The sequence below is a fragment of the Amblyomma americanum genome, chromosome 10 (genome assembly GCF_052857255.1).
Source record: "Amblyomma americanum isolate KBUSLIRL-KWMA chromosome 10, ASM5285725v1, whole genome shotgun sequence".
NCBI lineage: Eukaryota > Metazoa > Arthropoda > Arachnida > Ixodida > Ixodidae > Amblyomma > Amblyomma americanum.
The window spans coordinates 3,066,888-3,084,792 of record NC_135506.1 but is presented as its reverse complement, the minus strand read 5'-3'; the positions used below and the strand labels follow the sequence as shown (position 1 = coordinate 3,084,792).

The following is a 17,905-nucleotide window of genomic DNA, read 5'->3' as shown; positions in this document are numbered from 1 at the left end:
AACGTCGGTCATATATGACCGATGGCCTATGGCATATATGACCGGGGAACGAGGCAGCCCACAATAAAGCCCGAGGTTTCGTCGACCGGGCAGTGGATGAGTCTGGCTCCCTGAATTTCACGAAGGACTCAATGATCACATATCATGATCTCACCAATCATTTTAAACTAGAGAGGAGAATTTTCCCCCCTCCAGACAAAAGACTTACTAAAGAACAAGAGGTTACGTGGCATCGTCTACAGACGAGATCGATACGCACCCCATCACTCCTCGCGCACATTTATCCAGATCTTTACAACCCAAACTGCAAACACTGTGGCCAACGTGCTACCTACGATCACATCCTGTGGGACTGCAAAATAGAGCCACCTCCGGGGGATCTAGTTACAGCTCCTTCTCTCGAGCGGTGGGAGACCGTGCTGGCTAGCTCTGACCCCAGAACGCAAGTTTTGGCGGTGGAGTGGGCTGACAAAGTCGTCGAGGGCTATGTACTCTCGACCACTTAACGCGACCTCTTGCCAAGCTCTTCCCGGCGAATAAAATGTTTTACACTCATGGCCTATGGCGCGGCAAGGAAAGTTAACCAGCATGGCGCCCATTGAGTCTGTGTACAGTGAACTTTTCGAGGGTCATCTGCCCTGCACTGGTGAATTCCAGTGATCATTGAGAAGTGAACAGTGACCCTACAGATGACGCCAGCTGCAAGGTTATAGAATTAGAAGTACGAGGTTTCAGCTTTTTCCATAGAAGTTTGAATCTGTCACACCCAGAGTGGAAATGCCACTGAAATAAATGTACAATAAAGAATCTACAAAGTCACAACAATAATTTCCCTTTATCACCTGTTGGCCATCGTGAACCACTCCAGAAGTATAGTGCCTTCGATGTGTCTGATGCAGGTAGGTATTGCTTGTCGCTGTGTGGAAATGACCTGGAAGCGTGTTATGGATGATGTCAAGAAGAGTGATTTTATTTGCTGGCTGTGGTAAAGGATGACTCCGGTGATCGTACAGATGCAGCCATAGTATTGGAGTCAAAAGGTTAAAATGCAGTTGCAGGCTTCATGGCTACGGTGAATGAGATGACACGCTCTTGTTCCCCGACCTGCATGTGCGATCTTTCTCCGATCCCATGTTGCTTGCTATGGGTAGGAAGATGACGCAGCATAAATTGTCTTACGGTGGTCGGGCACTGGCATGAGGTGCGAGGCGCTGTAACCAAGATACATGTATGGCACGGCCTCGTATGGAGGTGGTCAGATTAGATATAAAATGTGCAGCAGCTTTTTTGAGAACCTCGAGTGTGTTGTGTAAGATGGTCTGTTGAATAAGTTCACGGCCTATACCGGCGCATATGGGTAGATTGGTCGGTACGCAATTGCGGATGGCGGTTTCTTTTTTCCCAAGCTGACTGTTATCCTGGTAAAGGTGTAGGTGATTCGAAGAAATGTATTCCCCAGACTCTCACCGAACGGAGCGCAGGAAATCTAGACAGCGATGTTAAGAAAAGCTGAAAAATTGGCTAAAAAAAAAAGCTTCTTCGAGTAGATGCTCGGTTCTGTCATGACGTTACATCGTCGTCATACCACCAGACGCCGAAAAACCTCATCTTACAAGCAGCGCAGACTAGAATCGAAGGTGGATTACGAAAAGCACATATCCATGCACTTTTGAGGGTATGAAGAACCCGGAAAGAAATTTCCAACCTTTCCTCTTCATAACCTATGATCAAAGCCACGGTGAAATACACATGTTCGCTGTATCAGTGGGCTGCTGCGAAGTGCGCCTCTGCCCTTCAAGTGGCTTCAAGGGCCGTGGACACCTCCAACCTGAGGACTGCGAGAGACAGACTGGTCTCATCGCCACTGTCGCCTGAACAGGCAACTCTACCCACCCCCTCGCAAGGGAAAGCTCTGTGCGCGTGTATGTAGGGCCTGCGAGTATATACGATAGCAGTAGTGCGTGGTCACCTCGACCGTAACAAGTCCGTAGCTGTATTTGTGACGGAAGCGATTCAAGAACTAATAAAATTGCGCAGAGATATAGAATTAAGCAGGCCTCGCTTACGCTTCTTTCTTATACTCAGATATGCATTCTTTTGAATTTTTAGACTGTCCTACGCAAGGTATACCTTCACATTGCGTCTCTGCATTAGTAGGCTCAATGAAGGCGAAGACCTGCTGAACGATTTTTTCGACAAATTTCGCTGAGAGGCCTTAATGGCCTCAACACTAATGACAGCCTTACAATGCATTAAAGCGTGTTTTGCTAAAGCTACATCCCTTGCGCCTTTGAATCGGCGTTTGGTATTGAACCATCACCACGAGTTTGCAAGGAAGGTTTTTCACGTCCGTGGGACTGACAAAACAGGGACATATGTTAGCTCACGAATCAATAGCATGGTCATACACATGAGAAGCGAAATTAAAAAAAAACATTGATGTGCGGGAGATTAACCTGCATTACTGGCATGAACCACCAAAGTGTCCTTTCCTCACAGTGTCTTTTTCGCCGCTTGTTGTAGGTCCAATGCCAATAGTCACTTTTGTGATAGCTACATTACGATAGAATTTCGAGCCTTCAGCGTGGCGGCGCCGCCACGCTGTCACGTGGTTAGTCACGTGGTGCGGAGCAGCTGCCGGTGGCGCGGCGCCGTGGCTGATCACGTGGTTCGTAGCATGGTTGGTCACGTGACCAAGTTCCACTCGGCCAGCTGTAGCTATCGCGTTACTCCAGGTTTAGCCAGAGCTAAACCACCACCAATTTTTTTTACTATTTTAAGGAAGAGGCAAGATAACTCATGCAGATAGTTTGCTGGAACACTCTTGTTACTAGTTGCAGTGTACTGGCGCTTTTCAATGGTGGTGGAAGGGCGCTAGGGACGATACACGGGGCGAAACAAAGAAAGACACACGCGTGTTTCTTCCTGTGTATTGTCCCGTGCGCTCTTCCACCACCATGCAAAAGTACCAACTAGCCCGGCAACTCGCTCTTCTAGAGTGCTTTAAAACGAACGCATCTGAAACCTTTAACATAGCGGCGAATACTACCAATAAAAGCCTATTGATACTTGTTACGAAATACTTCCCTTAATATGCACGTGAAGCGCAAGAAAAATCAATGAAAATCTTTCAAGATCGGAACAAAATTTCATGACGACGACTATTATGATTTTTATGGCGCAAAGACATCTGAGCGAAGACTTCCATGAGACTAGGTTTTTTAGTCTACTCAAAGGGGGGTTATTATGAGGACCCATTAATAAATGATTGGCCGCGAGAGGCTGCAAGGGAAGAGCCACCTGGGGCCTCACGAACGCCACCAGTCGCAGCACCTGTCATCGCAGCCTATTCGTAGGAGTGGTATGAGCACTCCCAGCCACCTATGAATGTGAAGTAGAGAATGCCGAGTTCCGAATATATGGGCCTTTACCCATCACCGCTATCATGTCCTACCCTTAAGGCGAAGCTCAAGTACAATTCTGCCTATCTTGTTTCCAAGTCCATTTGACCTGAAAACAGAGCCTCGAACAGAAACCTAAATGCTGGCGCATCTAATTCGCATTTGGCGTAACGTACGCTAAATCGTCCACCATTTTTAACCTGCAGCCTAAATCGTATATAAATAATGCATCTAAATGATAAGCTTGCTGCTGGAGTGGACATCAAAGCCCGAACAGTGAAAGCAGTATGTGGTGCTATAGCTACCTTTTCTTTTCCATATTTTTAATATAATGCTGAAAGAAGCTATTTTTCAAGAACGGCTTAAAATTGCAAGAATACCAGTTTTACATAAAGGAGGCTGCCACAATGGTTTTAATAACTACCATCCAACCTGTCCTGTCTGTATTTGCGAAAATCGCAGAAGTAGTTATAAACACTCGCTTGGTAACTTTTCTAAGAAAAACCATGGTCAAAGCCGCCGCTGTGGCTCAGTATGGCGTCCAGCTGCTGAGCCGAAAGACGCGGGTTCGATCCCGGCTGTGGCGGTCGTATTTGGATGGAGGGGAAATTCTAGAGGCCCGTGTACTGTGCGATGTCAGTGCACGTTAAAGAACCCCAGGTGGTCAAAATTTCGGGAGCCCTCCACTACGGCGTCCCTCATAGCCTGAGTCTCTTTGGGACGTTAAACCCCCATAAACCACTGTCAAAGCACAGCATGGCTTTCAAAAGAGAAAATTGACGAAGCCAGCTTTACTAAATATAGAAGACAAAATAATCAACAATGTTAGAAATAAATTGGTAACACTCAGTTTATTCCTAGACTTTAAAATGAAAGCTTTGGATTTCATTAATTATACCATTTTGCTAGTCAAAGTTCACTGTTAAGGAGTACTCTAAATAATCACTAGTTTCTGGAATCGAGTAAGCAGTGTAGCATTTTTGGTAATGTTCCTTCCTTCAGTAACATCGCTCTAGTACAAACGCGCGCTCTCGCCACCGCCTCCGGCAAATGCCTAAGGATGGCTTTGTTCCAAGGATGCGGCGCGCACAGGAGGACCCGCGGCCGTTCCCGGCGTGTGCGACCGTTCGTCGCCGATAGTCGCGCCCCTGCCCCAGCCGGTAAGTCCGAAGCCCTTCTTATGGAACTTTTTACTCCCGAGGGATATGACCCATTGATGCTTTGTGGCTGTAGCCGAAACGCTCTGTGTGTTATTTGCGAGTTGTAATAAACAGGAACCGAGTGCAACCGCATTGCGCTCCTTTGTTCCCGCGAGCTGGGAGCAACGGAGTGGCAGACTGCCTCCGCATAATAACGCCCCAATGGCCGCCCAACGTGGTGCCAGCTGTTGGGACAAATGTCGATAGTCAGTTCGGTTCATGAAATGCCCGCCCGGACTTGAACAGCGTTAGGCGCGACCGGAAGTCAGAGTTGCTAGCGAGGCTAATTTGCTTTCTTCGCAGCGAGGTGAGCGGAATATATACCAGCACGAAGGGGCTGCCCTGCATGCTACGCTTTCGTTGATCATTTTCTTCTAGCGAGGAGAAACCTTTGATAGGTGCTGCCACAAGGTTCGTCCACGGAGAACATCAAGCCGGAAGCGACTGAGTGCGGAATATATTCTCCGTTCTGTGTCCCCTTCTACTTCCGATGTTTTGTAGCTTGCTGGTCCTGTCTGAGTATTATTTGCGAGTTGCAATAAATAGCACATGAGTGACCACGCTTTATCGACTCGAGCGCGAAACCCTCCGCGGTTAGCGAGCGACGACGCTGCATCCGCGGAGTGGTATAGCCCGGGGCGGAAGACTCCCCCCGCCCCCCAACTTCCACAAGTTATGGAACAGGGTAGCAGAATCCAGTTTTCTGCAAAACCCTGCACAGGGAATTCTAGGAAGTTTCCTCAGGTTCCGCTTTGTCCAACGCTACTTGTCACCCGGCCTTCAATTGGCGCCTTCTATAGTTTCCCCCTGTCTTAATTATCCTTGCTTATCCGCCACAAAATGTGGGCAAGCAACAACTACGGCATATGAAAATCGATTTCCGAAAAGCACGTGTGAATACTAAAGATTTTTATCAGCCTTCAGGCTATTGTTTAGAAGTGTGCGTGCATAAATACAAAAGTAAGGATAGCAGGAAGAAGAAACGCCAGCAACAGCAACCGTTTCTCTTTGAAGGTGCCCGCCGAAGCTCGGAGGGATCCTTGTTCGTCTTCCTGTCTTCGTCTGAGCGCCACTTTCTCATAGCCAGCTCCATATATATATATATATATATATATATATATATATATAGTTCTCGTGGCGGCGCAGTTAATCGCCCCAAGCTGGAGATCGGCTCGGGCGAAACTCAATCGGGGACAACGGCGTGCGACATGTTTAGCCATCTTCCACGCGTTCTGCTCATGACGACCACGTGGCAGCCAAAGGCGGCGACGATCCGATATTTTCCCTGCACGGTGTGTGTCGCTGCTCAGTTTGCGCTGTGAATCTGCGCAGGTGTGCCGGAAGATCGAGGCGTCGTTCCTTTGTTGATCAATACGACATCGGGAGCAGAGGCCACTTCCAACCCCGTTCGTGGTCGGCACAGCGTCGTAGTTCATTCTGCACCTGTAACCGCGTGTGCGTGTTTGTGTACGTGTGTGTATGTGCATGGCGAGTTTTTCCGTCCCTGAATGACGTAACAGGGGCGCAGAAGGGATGGTAAAAATCCGGTTTGCGCATGGCTACGCCATCTAATCAATTTGAAGCGAAAGCCGCGTTCATACCCAGAAATTCCGGACAGCCCATTTTTCAAAGAGAATCTTTTCATGAACGCAATTTTTCGGATATCTGAAATATTGCACCATATGGTTAAATATATCAGCAGATCCTCCTTCGGGACGCTTTCTGGTATTTGGGTAGTTTTGTAGTACTTGCTGTCAAAAACGTACCCCATTGGTTTCCTGCAGCGCGCGACAAACTTTAAAACAAGATATTGCTACGCATCGGAAGATTAGGCCATCTCCATCAATATGTTCATAATGTAGCTCATAATACTCTACAGCTGCACCGAAATTAAAAGTGATGGAGAATAAAGCTGTCCAGACTTGTTCGCGCTGGATGCGAAGCGCGCTTTGCGCAGAATATTTTTCTTTCCGCCTCCGAGGGCGGAGCCTTCGTTACGGTGCAGATGCTGTCGTGTTGTTTTATTCTCGCATGCGAGAGTACGCGCATCGGATGTCGGAGTGGGTTCCAGCCGCAGTCCGATGTTGAGGCAAGACTGAGGCAAAACATTGCAGAGCAGAAAGGATAAGCAAGAAAGGTAGATTCACGCGATCAGAAGAATGTGGTTTGAGGATCCTCTGACCTTTTACCGTATAGGACTCCTCAGTGGGCACACGTGTTTGGCCGGCGCGCGTGCGTGTGTATGCACGCATGTGCATCCGTGTGTGTCTGTAGCAACGAGCATAAGCAGAAATGTCGGACTTAATTCATGTGAAAAACAGCGCGGGAAGACGGGACACCATCATTACCAACTCATCGAAATCGCATCCTCAATTGTCGGATTTAATTACTTATTCATGCATTATGTATTTTAATCATTCACATAACAATTAATCTATGAACCCGCTCTAGGATTGACCGACCAACCAACCGACCTATTCCACAGGCAGCAGCACATGACATAACCTCATCTTTGTAACAACACAAGAACAACATACAGAGTGCGTGTGATCTCCGTGAGGCGAACAATGACAGATGGCGAAGGAATAGGCAAACACCCACATAAATGCGTTAGAGTTAGCCTGACACAGCTCCGCTCAAAAGTGACTTATGACCAGCTCCTGTATTCGGCATTCCTTTCACAGACGACAACATGCTACAGGCTGAGAAGGGCGGCGAAGGAAAATAATTTAAAAAGGAAAAGAATTTAAAAGCGCAATTGAACCTCCTTTTCCGGCGTGCCTCGGCCAGTTGCAAACCACATCCCATGCTCCGTTCTTTCACCTGTGGCGGCGTAAGCACAACGCAAACCAGGGCCCTGGTGGCCCTCCATATGTAAGTTGTTTCCACGTGTTCATTAGCATACCACCGACGCTATCGAGCAGAAAAGGGAAATCATTCCGGGAAGCCGAATATATAGTTTCTCTTCGATTTTCCTGTCGGGCCGTGTGTGTGTGTGTGGAGAGCTTCTCCGCGTTAATGAGTTCCTGGGAGGTGCACGATCGGCAGAAAGTAGTGAGTTCCTTGCGGCACCTCACGGACATTGCTGAATTCCGTGCTGGTTTCAGCGCGATAGCATTATAAGCCTGATCGCAGAAAAAATCCGAATGCGTCCTACATCGTCCGGCGTCGTCTGTTCGCTGATTGGGTGGCGGGAAGTGACGTCACCAGTGACGTCCACATACCGGAGAAATCCCATTGGCTGACTGGACGGGACGTCACTAGACCGGAGAATGCGCACTGGCAGGAGGGGGAGTGCAGTTCCAGTCCAGAAGCAACGTCACCGGGCCAGGTTCATCTGTGTGAAGCCTCCACATGGCAACCGTGGAAGGTGGCTGGTGGTGTCGACTAATGATTAACGCGCTAAACAGAGAGCCTCCCGAATACCAATCTGTGCAAAAATGAAGCTTGCGTGAACTATTCCTTCTCCGCATTGCTCGGGAAGAGCAACCCGATGGAACGTCTACAAGACGAAGCAGGAGGCCGAAACGCCTCCTGTCTGGGCTGTTGCAAACCCCTTCCACTGTGCTTTCGTCAGCGAGCAATATGACGACACCCCGGCAGCCCTTATTGGAAAGGTGCCTTCATTTGGGAATAGCATTATGTGCGGAAGGGTAGAATGTTCGGCTAGCTGGTGATACATTACTAAAAATTATTAGCGCCGGACACCAGACGGAAAGTCAGGCACCCAGCATGAGTGCTACCCACAACCCTTAGCGCTCGTGTTGTGTGTGTCCCTGTCTGTCTTGTGTTTACGCGCTCAACTGTTCAATAAAGGTTTATCTGCTTCTGATAATGAAACCATGTTTGTTGGTGGCTGCACACTGGTCACTCCTTCGGTCACGGAACGAACCGTGAAAGCAGCAAACGCTTGACAACAACAATTTTTGTGATTGGAAAGAGAAAAAGTGACTGCTGCCAAATCCAGGAGGAGCCACAAAGCGGCGGATTATGTTCTTCGCATGATGGCTGCAGTAATGGAAGTTCCACTGAACTACCCCGAAAACCGAAAACGTGACACTTTATGACGCTTGACCGCGGCTTTTAACGGTTACATACGTTGCCAATATCCTTGCGCGTCGTACGAAATCCCGTTAGCCAGGTAAAAGCTCTGATAGAGTGATGGTTTTTGAGCAGAAGGCGCTACGATAATTGGCGAAACTTGAAAAGGCAGTGGAAGGTCTTAGTCTGCACCAGGCGTCTGAGAATAACAGAGCAATGCCTCAAAACGTAGCATCAAATATTTATTCGGCCATAATTTACATGTCGAGCATATCGACCTCCCGGGCGACTAGTCCACGCTCTTCTTGCCCTTCAGTGCCGAGCCAAGTGGTGGTGGAAAGGGAAGGGGGGATAGGAAGCAGACTGCCGAGTATCCGGGCAATAGAAGAGGCGGTCCGAATAGGTTTGGTTTGGTTTGGTTTATCGGGGTTTAACGTCCCAAATCGACTCAGGCTATGAGAGACGCCGTAGTGAAGGGCTCCGGAAATTTCGACCACCGGGGGTTCTTTAACGTGCACTGACATCGCACAGTACACGGGCCTCTAAAATTTCGCCTCCATCGAAATTCGACCGCCGCGGCCGGAATCGAACCCGCGTCTTTCGGGCCAGCAGCCGAGCGCCATAACCACTCAGCCACTGCGGCGGCTGGTCCGGTCCGAATAGGTAGAAGGGCAGTTAGGACAGGAAGGTTCGGACAGATAGAGATAGAGCGACAGAAGGAGGTCAAGACTGCATTGATTCGGATGTGCCGGACGGCACGGTGACTGATGGAGGAGGGCGAGGGCGCTTTTCAAGGCGGAGCTCGAGGTGCTTGATGGTGCGGCGCAGGGAGTCTCCCACCGTCCACCGTGGGCCTTGACAAGGGAATCAACGGTGCCTGGTAAACGCGGGCGAGCTGATGGGCCGTCAATCCCTGAATGCCCAATGACCCAGCGGAGGAAAACGGTGGAAGGCTGCAGTGCGGAGACCACTCGTTCGACCTCTTGTTGGAGTGGAGAGGTTAGGTAGCGGATTTGTACGTCGAGAATAGCGTCTTGGGAGCCGGAATAGACCATGTACTCCGGGAGAGAGGGCAAACGACTAGAGGGAATACGCAATGGTGAGGACCTCGATGGACAATGCGTCCGGACGGAGGAGGTATGTCACGCTGGTGTGTGTTTCAGGTGCGGGGAGGTGGGAATGGTACAGAGCGCAGCCTGCAGGAGCCACGAAAGAGGCGTCCGTGTAGGCCACTCCCTGGGTATCAAAGAGAGGGGACTGGTGCTGCGCGACCGCATGACGACCGGCTGGCATTCAGGACGGGAGGAGGAGGATACGAATACTGGGTGCTTGGTTGGGGGATGAGAGAGGTAAAGATGGAAACGGGAAGGGGATAGATACCCGCCTGAGCCAATAACCACTGACCCTGACGGGTAAGGGCAAGCTGCGAGTCACGGCGTAAAGTGAGAAGAGAACGGAGAGGATGGAAGGGGCCTGTGGCTTAGCGGTATAGAGGCTGGGAGAGCTGCCTTGTAGGAGGGCGGTCTCGAGAGCGTTGAGTCTGAGTGAAGGAAATGTATACGTATCGAGTCAAAATGTACGAATGCATTATTCAATAGAATACTCCGTTGTCTCACCGCGCTCCTGGCTTCCGCACTTGATTGATTCTATTCTGTCCTGTCACCGACTGCAGATCTTACGCTATACCCAGCAAGCTATGGCGTATGCGGTTCATTTAAATGATACTGTCCTTTTCACTGAAAATCGCATTTCCAAAAAATGCTATCGGCGTACGTTATCGTTTTTTTTAAACCGATTACTTCAGCCCCTATTCATGGACAATATAAACATTCCAAAACTATGCTCCGGAGGCACGTTTAGCAAGGGTGACCTTGGCGTCAGAACGGAGGGAGAGCAGAGAGCCGAACTTAAAAGAAATCTGCCGAAATTTTCCGCCTTCCCCCTGGTGCCTACGTGCTGCATTGCCTTCGGAGCAGCGCTTGCGTCAACAACAGCACCTGTCTAGTCCCATGGTCGGTGAAGCCAGCGCGCGGTGCGAAGAAGCCGGCGCTCTGTCCTGCAGCCCGAGCGGCGCATGCGCAGTCCTCTCTCTGGACGAGTGAGCGAAGCGAGGGCCGCGCGCCCGCGGGCAACTGCTCTCATACGGAGTCATGGCGTCATCCTTCGGGCCGGCGGACCCGTTGCAAACAGGATGGGCAGAGGAAGGTAGCGGCCCTGCTGACGGACAGTCAATGACTGTCAGCCCCATGCAACTGGGTGCAATTGATCCCTAGATTGTGATACGCCGATACTGCAAAGCATTTCATGATTATGTCTATTGTCGGCCACGAGAGAGAGAGTTTTTTTTTCCTTTGGGGGGGGGGGGGCAAAGTAACTTGTCCTTTTTAAAAAAAGAGGGTGCGTCTAGGTCGGAGTCCCTCGTCCTCTTTTTCCCAAAGTTAAGTTTCGCAAATTAATTTTCATCTCATGTCCATCATTCCTTCCCCGTTCTTTGCTGCATTCATTCCCTCCTGACCACTGAAACTGTTTGCTCCACAATCATACTCTTCAGACGTCATATTTGGGCGGTCTCTCTTTCCACTCTGAGCTCGAGTCGGATCTTTAGCCCATGGGGAATCAGTACAAAGCCGTGATCAGCCACAAGCGAGCTAGGCTCTTCACCGAACAGCGTTAAGCGGAAGTCTTGAAGAACTTGAATAAGCGCGGACTTGAGGATCAGCATCGCGAGTTTCTCCCCAATGCACATCCTAGGTCCTAGTCCGAACGGTACGTACGACCCACTGCGTATTCGCGCGCGGTTTTCATCGGCAAACCTGTCGGGGCGGAACTGTTCGGGTTCGGGCCAACGGTCGGGATCGTAGTGGACTAGCCAGGGCGCAACCATGATGTTGACGCCGGCGGGTATGAATCGCCCGCAGATGGTCGTGTCCCGAAAGCACTTCCGGGTTAGGGACACTGGGACAGGCGGGTACAGACGAAGGCCTTCTAGGATCGTCCAGTCCAGCCTCCTAAGCTGGCGCAGTTCTTCGAAGCTGAGATCTCGCGCTGCTTTTTGAGGAAAAAGCTCTTCGAGCTCCTTCACTATTTCATCCTGTTCGCTCGGATGCTTGGCCAAGAGGTACGCCAAGAAGGACAACGCGGTAGCTGTTGTCTCAAAGCCAGCCAAGAGGAAAATCGCGCCGTTTGAGAAGATGTGCTGGTCGTCCAGATGCCTTACGCGTTTGTTAGGCCTCTCGTGCACATCGCTCAGGTCCTCGGAGCGCGCGTCCAACAGCACCTGCAGTATGCTGCACTCCTTCTCCCAGCTGCCGGAGCGGCGAAGCTCTACTGTGCTCCGTACAAGGTTGAGGACATCCTTCAAAGCTCTGGCATGCCTCGTGAGCGGATATAACCACGTGAGCAGAGCACGTACTCCGGGCAGTGCGAAAGCCACTTCCATGGCCGAGTTTTCCATGTCTTTGCTTACTTGCTTCAGGTCTTCCAAAATGAGCTCGTTGGAGTTTTCCTGGCTGCACACCTGAATAAATGGACCGGCAACAAATTTTCAGTCACGTGATATCCGAAAATTGCAAATTGCCATAAAAATTCGGCACAGTAGAAAACAAACGCGTCGAAAATTAACACCCCCTGCTGCAAACCGCAATCCTCCTAATTTCGAAGATCATAACGCGCCGGCGATGACTATACTGCCTCATCTCTATTGGGGCCATCGTGTCAGGAGCAATTGTGCGAAGGCAAGTTTAATAAGAAAATCAGTGCTGTGACATTGCCCTTATGCTATCAATGACAGAAGCAATCCTGAAAGATGCGCAAACCTATTTATTTCATTCGCTAACCAGAGTTTTCATGAAAATAAAAGTGGCCTTAAGGCTTACTCTCAGGCAGCTAAGACGTCTTTTTCGTGCATGTAGACTAACCTGCGCTCAACGCATTTAGCGAACCTCCTTTGTTCTTCCTCCTTAAATTCCATCGCTAAACGCGCCAAAACAGCACGAGGACAGCTTTGTTTAGACGCGGCGACATGTTGGAGAGGCCTTAAACACAACTCAAAATCACGCCACCTGTCAAAATGGCACAAATACTCAAGTCGGTTAAACACGCACCTTCTGCGCCAGCACCGCATTCATGATGAAGTCGAACGCGAGGCCCAAGGAGAGCTCATAAATTTCCACATATCCGTTGGTCCGACTTATCCTTGACGCCGTATCCACAAATACAGAGGAGCACAAACTGGTTGCCGCAGAGAGCTCCTTAATCACGCTTGTGCCGAAAGCGTAGTTTAGCGCCGCCCGCACGTTCTTCCATTGGCTACCTGAAATCACGAATACGACAAGGCTTAGATGAGCACAGACAAGTCTTACCACAGGGCCAAGACATTGCTTCTGTGTTGCCGCGCATGAATATAATTGGAATTCTCACGATGTTGGGATATCTCTGAAGTACGCTATTCAGTTCAGTATCCAGAAACTTCGTTTTATTTCAAAACAGCGATCAATGCTATGGCTTTTCGTGAAAAAAAAAACAATTCTTCGCATGTCTTTAATGGGCAGCGGCGAGACTCGCAGGGTGCTGTGGTCAGTGAAGATCTACAAAAAGCAAGTAAAACAATTTTTGCTGCATAAACCACATTAACTAGCTCTGCTGTGAGTGCTGAGTTGTCTTGCAATGCACTCCGACCATGCTGCTTGCAAATCGCTCAATGATTATCCGGATGGCACGTGCAATGCTGCGCGACTTGCGCACGGCGGTCTCCTTAAGTGTACTCTCGCTACCGTATATGCTGTATGCTGAATGGATCGCTTCCGGTTTCAGTGCACGGTGCTTGTCAAGCCTTAGTGCACTGTGAAAGTGAATGTTTCTTTTTCCTTTTGGCTTGCTTGTTTGCCGCTCCAACAACCGGCAAAATCTAATACTGAGCATTGTATTAGGAGAGGGCGCCTCTTCAGGCGTCCGGTAAAGTCTTTTGCACCGTCGAGCATATATGTTACTCCATAAATCCCCTTCTAACTGGTATTCTCGCTATGTACACAGCTTACATGTCATATAAAGTAAGGACACGAAGAAACTGCGGCACGACCGGACACTGATGCGATCGTTCTGCAAAAGCACTTGGATTTACTCTCGATGATTATTTCGATGTTATCGCTACAAGCGTCTCGATGTCTGTGATAGGGTGTGCCGGGAGGCCTCCAGTGACCATGGGGACTCTTTAGGTGAACTCAAGTTTCCCCCGATTCTTCCTGGGTGCATCTCCAGCTCGTGTCGAGACTGTGCGTTAAGCTTCGTGGGGCTTACCATTGAGTTGAAAGAGACTGCTTTTGAAAGGCTCTGCATCAACAAAGCCTATGGGCCTGTCTTGAAATGTGGCCGCTTGCTTGACAAAACACTCGTGCACCATATCCGGGTCCGCGATGATCAAGAAAGGATCGCTGCCCAGGTATACGCCGAACATCGTTCCATACTGTTTCTTCCACTGTGTGAGCGTCTGTAGAGGAAAGAACACCGACGCCATACTTGAATACACATTACGCGTGAACACAATACAGCGCCGCTATACCACTGCTGCACCGGAAATCAGCTGAATTATTTTGACTACACTCTGGTGGTACTCATCCCGCTCGTGAGTTTTTAGTTCGGAAATGCATTCATGGGACACACTTGGCGACTCCGGCGCGCGTGTGAGGCCACCTCCTCAGCACAACAAAGTGCGGCTCCGAATTTTCGGGGGGGCCCTCCGCTTCGAGCAAATATATTGCTTTTAACACTGTTTTTTCCCTTTCACCCGCCGTAGTGGCGGACATCAATTTGGTATCATGGCTAGCTGAACGGGATGAACCAACGCACACGTTAGGTAGCATTGGAATAATGACTAGTTGCCGGCTCGCAACCGCCTTAACCTAGAGTGCTCATTTAAACGACAATCCCTCTCGTCTTAAAACCACCGCTTGTTAAAAGCTGTGATAGCGCTTGGCGCAATGACATCTTACGTGGAAGTCATTTGGTGTTAGTAGAGTAACGTTATTAATTTTGAGCGGTGAGAGTACGTGTGGACGTCTTCTAGAGGCGTTGCACCGGCAGGAATAGAAGCGCACGTTAAATTCTGCTCTAGCTAACCGTGTAATCTTGTCCCGTCAAACTTGTGAGCGTTACACATGTTAGGTTTCAGGACTCTCATTTGACGATGTTCTGTTACGAGGACACAGGTACAGTCACAAGCCGAAAGAGGCTACATTGGATTACGGCGACGCATAACCCGGCTAAAAAGCTGGCCTCTCGGAGGGAGGTGAGGTGGTGTTTAAAAGAAGCATTTCTCAAAAAAGGAAAGGTGAGAACAGTGCTCCCCCTGCAAATAGGTCTTTAGACAGTCTATAGACTGTGCATAGACTTCTGTATCAAGTCTATATACTTTCTATAGACAAACGCTAGAGAACAGTCTACAGGCAATACAAATCCTATAGATGGTCTGCAGACAATCTATAGATTTATGGCCATACACTTTGAGTAGACTTTTGTCGGTAGACAGTCTACCGACTATGAATAGTCAAAAAGAAATATCTATAGCAAGGCAATATAGTGTATAAGAAGCCTACAGACTGTCTGTAGATCATATTTATAAGGGTCCGAAACCACACAGGAGGGACAGCACGGCCCAGAGGCAACGGCGATGGCCGCTGTATTTTTGTCCCAGGCTGTGTCTGAACTTCATCTTTTTTAAGTCTTATCTTTTCTTGCAAATGAGGAACCGGAACTAAATGCTGTGGTAACAGCTTGACAGAAGTTCCCGGCTTCTTTAGATAGCCGACTGCAGAAGAGAGAAGACGGTGGTTGCAGAGTATAACAGAAGATTACAAAAGAGCGACGGTGGTTGTGCAACATTTCGCAAAATTTAAACGAAGATATCTATCTCTTTAACCAGAAAGTAATGCATAAACAAAGCTAATTAATGTAGTCCCTCGTGAATATGCAATTAAATGAGCAATTGACAGGCCACATACACACATAACAGGCAAATAATAGGCGATGTGATCAAAAGGCCACAAAGAACCATTGGCAAATCACAGCGCAAATAACGCCGCAAGCTGTGAACAGAAAACCTCATGTAGAATTCTTAGGCAAAAATTTTGCCGACAGCCCTTACAAAAATTTTCTTAGACAGTCTATAGACTGTTCATAGAGTTCTGCCTACCAAGTCTGTAGACTCTCTAAAGACAAACACTAGAGAACAGTTTATAGGTAATACAAATCCTATACACAGTCTATTGATAATCTATAGATTTATGGCCATGCACTTTTAATGGGCTTTCGTCTATAGACAGTCTGTAGACAATTAATAGAAAAAAAACCATATAAGGAAATAGAGTCTAAAAAGTCTATAGGCTATCTACAGACCATTTTGTAAGGGAGCAATCTCGAATTAAAGGGTTTTAATTGATAGCTTATATCACAATTGTCCTGAATTAATCTGTTTAGCAGAATTGGAAGGTTATGACAGAAGGATTAATTCATAGAGGAGGCTCTTGGTGTTGGGGTAAAACAAATTCCTCCTGTGTCTTTTGTTCCCGTGCGTGTGTTTTCCTCAACGCGTGCAAGCAGAAGGAAGGGATCAACGGCCTAAGTGCGATCTGTCGCATAATGCAGAAGCACATAAGAAAGCTCCGGTGCGTACCGCAAGTCGGTTGTGGGTAACTTGCTTCAGGTTTCCCCAAATGAAGTCAGGCTTTGGCCCCGGAATGCCGAGGTCCTTGAAGAACCTGAGCATGCACCGGCATCTCACTACGAAGAGCACAATGGCGACTGCCAATACTGCCGCAACGCTGACGACGATGCCAGCCAGGTACGCCATATTTGTGTGCGTATCCACCTGCGGAGGGACAATTCCCTTACAAAAATATCTTTAGACAGTGTATAGACTGTCCTTAGACTTCTGTCTAAAATGTCTATAGACTTCGCATAGAAAAACCCTAGAGAAAGCTCTACAGGCAATATATATTCTACAGACAGTCTACTGACAATCTATAGATTTATGGCCATACACGTTTAGTAGGCTTTTCTCTACGGACAGTCTATAGACAATGAATAGAAAAAACCTATAAGAAGGCAATAGAGTCTAAGAAGTCTACAGACTATATATAGACCATTTTTGTAAGGCTTTTGCTGACTTCCTCGGGGCGCGACTTCGCGCGATGGCAGTGAAGAGAAGACATGTGGCACAACGCAGCAGAGTTGAGATAGACATTTTCTTCTCACGGGGACGCTACTCGTAAAGAGTAGCGTCCATTTACTGGCAGCCATTTACTGGCAGGATCCATTTACTGGCAGCCGCTCTTCGTCCATGATTTTTAGCTACTAAGTGGAAACCGCAATCTCGAGACTCCGCGGAGTTACATTAGAGCCGAATCCCCGAGAAAACGCAAGACAAACTACCGTGCATACCTGGGCCCCTTGGTAGCGTTGAGGCACCTGCAACTGCTGCTGCGAACACGCAGAGCAGTCTAAAATCCCGAAACGAAGCAGGCAGTTTCCCAAGCCGGTCGCAAGGGAAGCTGCCGACGCTCGCTGAAGATTTCATCAGAGTGTGACGTTCGAGGCCGTACGCGAGATCGTAGTAATTATCTTTGCCTCAGCTTCCGATCAAGTCTTCCATTCCCAAAGTTGTTTTCCTCATGCGATGCCTGAAATGTGCTGGGTTTAATGCAGGCCTTTCAAAACAGGAAACCTGGATGAATATCAATGACGACATTAAGCATTTCCTGCATAAGATCCTGCCATAACAATCAGCAGTTGTTATTGCAGTCGTTAAATATTCATCACTTAGGAACAAGGAACGAGCCTCGCATCGCTCGGAGACACATGACAAAAGGCATTTGTCCTTGTCATCTCAAAGTAATTAAACAAACAACACCACCACCGGAAGCCCACAGAAATTTTGTTTTGAGGAAAGGAAATGGCGCAGTGAACTGCGGAGGATGCAGTGAGTAAAGCGCGACCCTTTTCAACCTGCTGCACTCAGCGATTCAATTTGCCCATTCTGAACATCCTCTTAACATTGGGCATCATTGTAAATGTCACTTCGAGCAACCGCGGTCGTGAGAAGTCCATTTTGCATGATCAGCAGTCGCGGTCGTCGGAGACAGAAGTGAGTATATCTTCATGAGGTCGACCCCAACCTCACGGATAAGGAGGTCGGATCTCATACTCATGCAAGAGTTCGAGGTTCAGTGAGGTCAAAGCTGGCCGCAGTTGCCGCGGTGTATTCCGACGAAG

The 17,905-nt window shown here is 48.7% G+C and overlaps 1 protein-coding gene across 1 annotated transcript; it reads right to left on the bottom strand.

The window, feature by feature from the left end:
- Nucleotides 1-11,195: 11,195 nt before the first annotated feature.
- LOC144107352 (cytochrome P450 3A29-like) lies at nt 11,196-16,484 on the bottom strand. Its single transcript, XM_077640341.1, has 4 exons — nt 16,308-16,484; nt 13,937-14,126; nt 12,745-12,953; nt 11,196-12,158 (listed from the first exon to the last, which is right to left on the bottom strand). The coding sequence occupies exons 1-4, from the start codon at nt 16,482-16,484 to the stop codon at nt 11,196-11,198; spliced, it is 1,539 nt and encodes a 512-aa protein (XP_077496467.1).
- Between the last annotated feature and the right edge of the window lie 1,421 nt (nt 16,485-17,905).

Excerpts from the sequence above, each read along its gene's own strand:
- LOC144107352 (XM_077640341.1), bottom strand. The coding sequence starts at position 16,484 with ATGGCGTACCTGGCTGGCATCGTCGTCAGCGTTGCGGCAGTATTGGCA. Across the intron at positions 12,954-13,936 it reads CAGTCTCTTTCAACTCAATG|GTAGCCAATGGAAGAACGTG; the intron begins GTAAGCCCCACG and ends TCGTGATTTCAG. Across the intron at positions 12,159-12,744 it reads ATGCGGTGCTGGCGCAGAAG|GTGTGCAGCCAGGAAAACTC; the intron begins GTGCGTGTTTAA and ends CCATTTATTCAG.